General features: G+C 47.4%; 1 protein-coding gene across 1 annotated transcript; it reads left to right on the top strand.

The window, feature by feature from the left end:
• Nucleotides 1-935: 935 nt before the first annotated feature.
• Nucleotides 936-7,747, top strand: LOC139601887 (meteorin-like protein). Its single transcript, XM_071451258.1, has 4 exons — nt 936-1,077; nt 1,917-2,326; nt 2,631-2,690; nt 5,137-7,747. Exons 1-4 carry the CDS (start codon nt 968-970, stop codon nt 5,451-5,453), a joined length of 897 nt encoding a protein of 298 aa, XP_071307359.1. The 5' UTR covers nt 936-967; the 3' UTR covers nt 5,454-7,747.
• The last annotated feature ends 316 nt before the right edge of the window (nt 7,748-8,063 follow it).

Below are 8,063 nucleotides of genomic sequence, written 5' to 3' on the forward strand. Positions count from 1 at the left end.
GGGAAGAACACGGGACATTAGCAAAGTGCAAGTCAAGACTGAGATTGTTTCTTTTTTTGATAATAACAGTAAAAATTCAAAGTTTTTGTGAATGAACAGTAAAGTGGGTCGAAGTAGGATTCAAGGAGTCTGGTATCAGCCACTTGAGGACTAAAGCTCTGGTTTCAGGGTATCTCCTCTAACAAATTTATTTCCCTCTTCGGGAAAATCCCTCCTTGCAGAAGGGCTGCAGGCAGCCCCTGCCTGTGCATCTGTGGGCAATGTGAGAACGCGCTGGTAACCGCAAGGGAACAGATGGCCGGAGGGTCCCGGTGACCGCGGGCGCTGCGTGCGAACAATGCCCTGCGGATCCCGGGATGTGCCCCCCAGCCGTGCCGAGCGCCATTGTCCCCGCCCGGCCGCGAAATCCCGATTCCACGCTTAGGAGCTGCAGAAAAGAGCCTCGCTCTCCCAGACCTGCAAAAGAGCATCTCCCCATGTCGTTCATTGAAAATATGGAAAGGGCAATGCATATAGAAATCTAATTATTGGCAGGCACAGCCCGGCTTTTAGCATGATAATCGTGGGCCCCGGAGCTTTCTTGTGCACGGACCCCTGAAAGATAATCATGAAAGCAGAAGTTAAAACTATTGAATTTTCATCATTCATTCAAAATTCGCTTTGATTATGTTGACACGATTTTTGTTTGTTCCTACACCGCGATGAGTAACTGTTATTAATCACTTCTAAATATTTCAGAGACAAAGGGGGGCTGCCCGGCCGGGGCGATGGGGACAGCGGTGGGCAGAGGGAAGGGTGACGGCGGGGTGTCCCTGCTGTCCGCAGCGCTGGGGGGCTCTCCCCGCGGGGAGGGGGAAGGGGGAAGGGGTCGGTGCCAGGCGCGGCCGCCGCCCCCCGACCCCCAGCCCACCCCTTTCCCTCCCGCCGCCCTTAAAGCCCGGCCCGCGCCCGGCCGAGCCGCCGGCCCATGGCCACGGAGCGGGGCTCGCCCGGGCTGCCGGCCCTGCTGCTGCCGCTGCTGCTGCTGGCAGGGGGATCCCGGCCGGGCAGCGCCGACCGCTGCAGCTGGAGGGGCAGGTGGGTGAGCACGGCCGGGCCCGGGGGCTGCGGGAACCGGGATCGCGAGGAGGGAGCGGCCGCGTCCCACGGCGCTGGCTGCGGTGCCGCCGTGCTGCTGGGTTTACTTCAGTCACCGGCAGGGAAATAGGCCACAAATGTTCTCGATATTCTCAAATATTACATCCTTTCCCACTGTCTTTTGTTGCCTTTTTACTTTTCTTTTAACTAATTATGCTGGTAGGGATTTGACTTTCATAAGTGACCTCAGCAAAAGTAACTGTTCTGAAGGCAGTGGAGTTGCACAGGCTTGAGCGAGAGCTCGGGAACAGGGCCAATGTTTATCAAAAACATTGTCTTGATGAGTTTATATTGGAAATATTAAAAGTAATTCTAGAAAGTAGATCTTTAAACCAAATTTTTCAGGCATAACATTGCTGTGCAGCTCCTGCTGCAAGTCAGTGGCTCTCACCCCCATCCATGCACTTGCAGGTGGGTTTTTCTGGACAGCTGAGCAGTGGCCAGTCATACCACAAGGAAAAGTTTTGAGCTATTTAGCAGTGAGAAATTGCCCTCTGACATTTCTCTGGGTACTGCAGACATTCAAGCATGGATTTGGTGAAAGGGAGTGAGGCTCCTTCCCATGCACCCAGCTGTGAGCATTCCCTGTCCTCTATGGCTCCTGTGTGGTGCTGCAGTTCAGATCCGAGGGGTGGGAGAGAAGGTACCCAGTCCAGCCGGAGGAAACCAATTTAAGGATCATTAGGAGAGTTAGGAATAAGACCTGGATGTCCAGATGGTGCGTGGTGCAGTGGCTTCTCCCCTCCCCTCCCCGTTACTGACAGTGCTGTTTCCTGCAGTGGTTTGGGCCGGGAGCCCCGTTCCCGTGCTGTGGAGCAGGTTCACCTGCGCTGCACCGAGGGCTCCCTGGAGTGGATGTACCCGGCCCGAGCCCTGCGTGTGCTGCTGGAGCCCAACGTGGCCGGTGCCCAGCACACCACGCTCTGCATCAAACCCTCCAGCGACTTCCAGGGCGCCAGCATCTACGTGGAACGTGCTGGGCAGCTGCACCTGGTGGTGGGCGAGGCAGAGGGGCCTCGGCCCCGCCACGTGTCCTGCTTCAGTGCCCAGAGCCCGCAGCGAGTGGCCCTGTTCCTGCAGGCCAGCCCGCACAGGGACATCAGCCGCCGCACCGCCAGCTTCCAGTACGAGCTGCTGGGCAAGCAGAGCATGGCCGGCCCCGACTTCAAAAAGATGGCCCTGGCTGAAGGTAAAAGAACAGGGGCTCCACTGCCGGGCAGATCTAAGGTGGCAGCTGGTGCCCACTGAGCTGGTGCATGCCTGGATGCCTGGTGACAGAGGCTGCTCTGGCATTGCCGAGGAGGCCCTTCTGCCCCGCAGTGCCCTCGCTGAGAACATCCTCTGCGCCTATTGCTTTGCTGTAGTGTATTTGTTTGCATCTGATCAGAGTGCTCTTCAAGGTGGTTGTTCTGCCCCATTTCCCCTCTGAATTCACCAGTCCTTTTGCAATTGGATGTACTAGAGTGTTACAGTAACTGCTCTGTGTTTTCCAGCTATGTGCCGTCCTTGTGACAACATGGAACTCCTTATGGCCATCTGCAGCAGTGATTTTGGTAAGCTGACTAAAGGGGAGTCATTCTGCCTTTAATTGATATTGATTATTTGGATTTATTTGCTGTTTTTCTTAAAATAACATGGCTGTGCTCTCTGATCTGGGAAAGAAACTGTGGAAAAGAATATGAATGGGGGGACACCAAGTGAAACCCAGAAGGGAGAAGCTTTGCTGCCAAGGTCCTAATTTCCTGCAGGCAGAAAGGTTATGAACTAAAACTGAACTGTGAGTATTGCTCACAGGTGTAGCTGAGTCACGTGTGTAGATGTACACTCAGGTTGAACATGTTTGGTGTGGTCATTTTTATTCCCTCTGTCTGTATTTTTTTTTTATCCCAGTTATGAATCTGCCTTCTCTCTCCCCTCAGTTTGACACTCCCCAGTTTTTCATTGTAGAGGCAGTAAGTTGTTTGCAACTTAGCTAAAGATTTCATGTGATTTAAACTTTCTTCCAGTGACATCCTGGTTAGGTTTCATCCCTTATGAGAGAACAGCACAGTTATTAGTTCATAAGAAAAGAAATAATAAGATACAGTCATCTGATAATACATTAAAAAATTTCCATTTTTCTCACTAATGCAATAGATTTTTTTTTTCAATTGTAATTTGTTCATTTTATTGCCACATTTTTCCACATGCAGATTTGTACCTCTTTGATTAGCTCAAATAGCTAAAGCTGTAGAGTTACCTCTCCACATAGCCACAATTCCATTGCTGTAAATGTACCTGAATAAAGACATAAAACTACAAACTCTGTATTCAACATTTAAAAACCTCACCAAATCACTGCTTTCCCACCAGGGCTCACCATACTTTAAAGCTTTTAAAATCAGGCACCAGCATCACAGTGCAAATACAAAACCAGTGCAGAGCATGCTTCCTTAAGAGTGTTCCACATCTGGTAATTTTTATTCTTCTGAACTAACTGGTGCTATCCAGCCCCTTTTCTGTCCTGGAGGAAGGAAGGACTGGTAATTTTTATTCTTCTTCTGAACTAAGCGGTGCCATCCAGCCCTGTTGGGGTTGTTGTCTGTCCTGGAGGAAGGCGCGGTTCCCAAGCCAGCGCTGTCCCCAGTGCAGACTGACAGATGTGGGGGCCCGGGCACACAAAGGGGACACTCACACTCACAGCAGCCACAGCCCAGAAGGAACAGCCCTTTGAACTGACTCTGTTTATGGCCTGACTTCCTTGCCCTGCCGCTCACAAATCGCTCTCATCAGCTGTTTTGATTAGAGAAAATAGCTGCTAATGAAAGTGTAAACGACACTGCAGTGAATGGGGCTTTATGGTTGTCCTGAGCACGGGGGTCTGCAGCCACTGCCCCCCGAGTGCAGGAGCAGCCTGGAGCACCAGGAACAAGGGCATTATAGCTTGTCAATAGACTTGACTGCATCTGATTAAAAATGGTCACACAAAGAGGAAGACAGAGAGCAGAGACATCTGTTACACAAAATTCTGGATTCCCTTGGAAATCTAAATGAATGAGGAAGTTCTTGAAAATTTCTGAGATAAGGTTTTTCTGCATCTTGGATTGTTGAGTTTTCTGTAGAAGAGTGAAAGAGTTTAGTGGCAGGAGGGTGGTTTTGTAACCTCTCAAATGGTGAATGTTTCTGAGCCTTCATGGATGTGGGATTGAAATTAATTAGTAGAAGAAGAATTGATGGTTGTGGAAAATGGGGGCAGTGACAATGATAAAGGTGGCTTCAGGACAACAAACACCTGTGAGATGGGATGCTTCATTCTCCATATGATGGATGCAAAGAATGCTTTCAAACAGAGGCAATGGCTTCTTATGCTTTCATTCCAGCTAGAATCCTTCTGGGAGAAGAAGGTACATGTATGCAAAGTGATTTTTAAATAAGGCTTCAAATAAGGTCACTTTAAGAGTTTTAGTGTTGTTCATCATCTCCCAAAGTGTCTTTTGGTGGATGGATGACATTGTCTTTTGAGAGGGAAAAATCCCACTAAATGTTTAAATTAAAAACATTTAACAAGCTCTCATTTTTTTCTGGCCAAATAATATTTTGATTCTTCTTGGATCAGCCTCTGTTAGTGCTGTGAAAGGAAAAGCTCCAGAGTCCCCTGGAGTCAGGCAGGAGGCATCTGTGGTAGTCATAGTTTTGGAACACAGACTGAAAAAAATTAATCCCTGAGCTGACCTCTTGTCATGTGCTTTTTTATCCTCCACTACTTTGCATTATCAAGCTTTTTTCCCTGGTGTAGCTGGTTTGAGCAGTCATAAAGCACAATTCCAAGGATGTAGCAGAGCTGCACAGGGATCCCCTGGGCAAAGGATGCAATGTAAGCTCAGAAATGTGTCCATGTGCAGGTGGTGGTGTCAAAACTGCCCAGCAAAGCTGCTCTCAGTTCTTTCATTCCATGAGTTCATAGCACCTGCACTGTTCTCCTGCTGCTCCATAACCACCTCCTGTCTCCTTCACATCCAGTGGTAAAAGGATCCATCCGAGGTGTCTCCCACGACTCAGAGAACCACATGTCCCAGGTGGATGTCAGAGCCCAGAAGGTCTACAGGCAGAAAAACCAGATTTTCCAGCAGGAGGAGGGGAGTGGGGAGTGGCGAGGCCCCATCCGAACCCTCCTGCAGTGCCAGGTGAAGAAGGGAGGGGGCGATTTCCTCTTCACTGGCAATGAACACTTTGGGGAAGCCTGGCTGGGCTGTGCCCCTCGGCTCAAGGATTTCGTGCTGGTTTACCAGGCTGCCAGAGAAAGGGGAGCCAACCCCTGTGAGTTTGAGCTCAACTGACATGAGAGACACTGAGAGCTGAAAAACATCAGCCAAATCTTTGGGTACTGAATCTGGAGCAGAGTTAAAACCAAGGACTAAAGTTAACAATTCCATCCAAACTGGGACCTGGAGGATTTCCTGAAGATAATGGCTCTGTGAGCCCTGTGAACTGACTTTTTAAATTCACATTCATTTCTCTTTCATCATTTCATTACATTCATCATTACATTTTCTTTGCCTCACAAAATAACTCTGGATTTTGGAAAGAGTCTGTTGGGGAAGGTTAGAAAGCAGCCTGTGCTCAGTACTAGAAAAGTCTCTCTAACATCTCTTGCTCTATGTAAATGTTATGTGCTTTTTCTCTAGGTATTTTTCTCCCCTCCCCATTCTCTGCTTGATTTCTCTTCCTTTAAAGGCAAATGTGAAAACCCTCTCTAACCTGGGAGGAAAAAACTACCTCTAAAGCAAAAAAAGCCCTTTCTTCACCAAGAATTACTTGATTTTTAAAATGGAATGTAGGTGCTGTAAAAAGTGCATGTTCTTTTCTGACATTGAAAAAATTAGGGAGTTTAATACCAGCACAAACAAAATGCAACTAAGTTGCCTCCTTAAAGTTCTGTTGAACTAATTTAGGATCAAGAATTGCTCATGATGATATTTTCACCTAAATTATCTGCCTCTTTTCAATTAGCTTTTATTATTTGATTGGTGACTCCTCCCACCCTCCCTTAGTGCTTTAGCCAGACTCACACAATTGCCTGTATTTTATGTAAATGGAATTGCTACACCGTAAAATGATATACAAATGTGTCTACCACACAGAAGCCAATAAATGGTGTGAATAAACCCATTATTCCCATGTAATGGCAGCTGATTGCAGCCTGGGCAACACGGGGCTGACAGATGTGAGGGCCTGGAGAAAACTGAATGAGGAGAACTCTGACAGGCCACAATTAATTGACTTTTAGAATGACTCCTCTTTTCCACAGTTCTACTTGGCTGAGCAAGATTCACAAATTGCTGTCTTGAACTTTTTTATGGGACAAAATAGCTGCCAATGAAAGTCTAAATGACATGAGCTTTGAATGGAAGTCATACAATGACCACACTGTGACACGTTTTTAACTGACTGATTATTTGAGAAGTAGCAGCCACTTAATTGGGAGGGAATTAGGAAAGGGGGGAAGAGATGGGAAGGAGTCAGAGGCCTGGGTACAGAAATATAAATTGTTAAACACTTACCAAGACAATTTTACTAAAATGGGGAATGTCTTGATAAACATTTTTACATATATTCACAGAGAGTTTGATTTTGAGTCTAAGTTGGTTGTTCTTTTTTGCTGTGAAAAAGTATTCACAAAGCTAAATCAGGAGCAAATGCCATTAGCAAGGAAGAAAACAGACCTTGTGTGAATATGATCATGCTGACTTCCCTGGGGCCTCAGTACTGCTCAGGCCTCTGGCTGTAGTCATAGTCAAGCTTACACAGGCTTAAAATATCTCTTTATCTGTCTTTGGAAACTGAGGCAAAGTTCTGGCAGACTTAATTGACCTCCTGGTCCCAGGGACAGCACGGGACAAGTAGTGAAGATGAGGATTTTCCCCCCCTTGGTTTCTGTAGTACCTATCACACTGCTCAACACTGTGAGTCTGCAAACTCTTCAGAGATTTCCTTCCCCAAAACCTTCCTCAGCCCAACTCCCTTGGAGAACTTGAGGTGGAAATGTTCAACTTGCTCCATGGATGCTTTGTTTGGGCTGATTTTTAAATCTGTTGAGGCACCAGAGCAGCTCCCTGATGAATTGTTTTGCACTGACCATGTGGGGAGGCAGCAGCTTGCAATTTCACTGGGTGAAATCATCAGGAATCATCACTTCTTGCTGCTTCCAGGTGTAAGTTAGGCTGGCAGATGCTGGATCTCCCCCAAGGCTTTTTAGAGCAATTCCACACTGTGTCTTTAATTGCCCAACTTCCTCCAGCTGATGACCATGGTTGTGCATGGCTGCCTCCTGACACAGACATATTTTATGAAAAATCCTTTTGCCAGGATCTTTTCTCCTGAGAAGCTGGGAAGCTTCAGCTTCTCCATGTTTTGCTGCCTTGGAATGTGATTTGGAGAATTGTTTACCCAGCATGTGAAATTGTTCATACTTGATGAACAATGACAGCCACCTGTGTCGAGGCTGGGAGTAGTCACAAGATTTTATTATCATTCCATTCCTTTCCTTTCTAGCCTTCTGAAGAAATACTTTCTTCTATTCTTTAGTATAGTTTTAATATATCGTTTTCTTTTAATATATCATAAAATAATAAATCAGCCTTCTGAAACATGGAGTCAAGATTCTCATCTCTTCCCTTGTCCTGGGCCCCCTGTGAACACCACCACAGTCTCCAGTTTTGTTTCCTGGGAAGGATGATCTCCTCATTCCCAGTGAGGAGGCAGTGTCACTGATCCTGGGTGTGGGAAGGAGGCAGTTCAGGACCAGTCCAGAGGACACCACAGCTCTGCCTGCCCCTTCCCCAACTCCCCACAGCCCAGTGAGTGATGCCCTAGAAGAGCCTTTGTTGTGTCTTCACTTCTGCCTCCCTCCCTGCTTCCACCCTGAGCAGAGAACAAAACATCCAGAG

This window comes from Agelaius tricolor, unplaced genomic scaffold, assembly GCF_023055355.1.
Source record: "Agelaius tricolor isolate 1412-34295 unplaced genomic scaffold, bAgeTri1.0.p SCAF_32, whole genome shotgun sequence".
NCBI lineage: Eukaryota > Metazoa > Chordata > Aves > Passeriformes > Icteridae > Agelaius > Agelaius tricolor.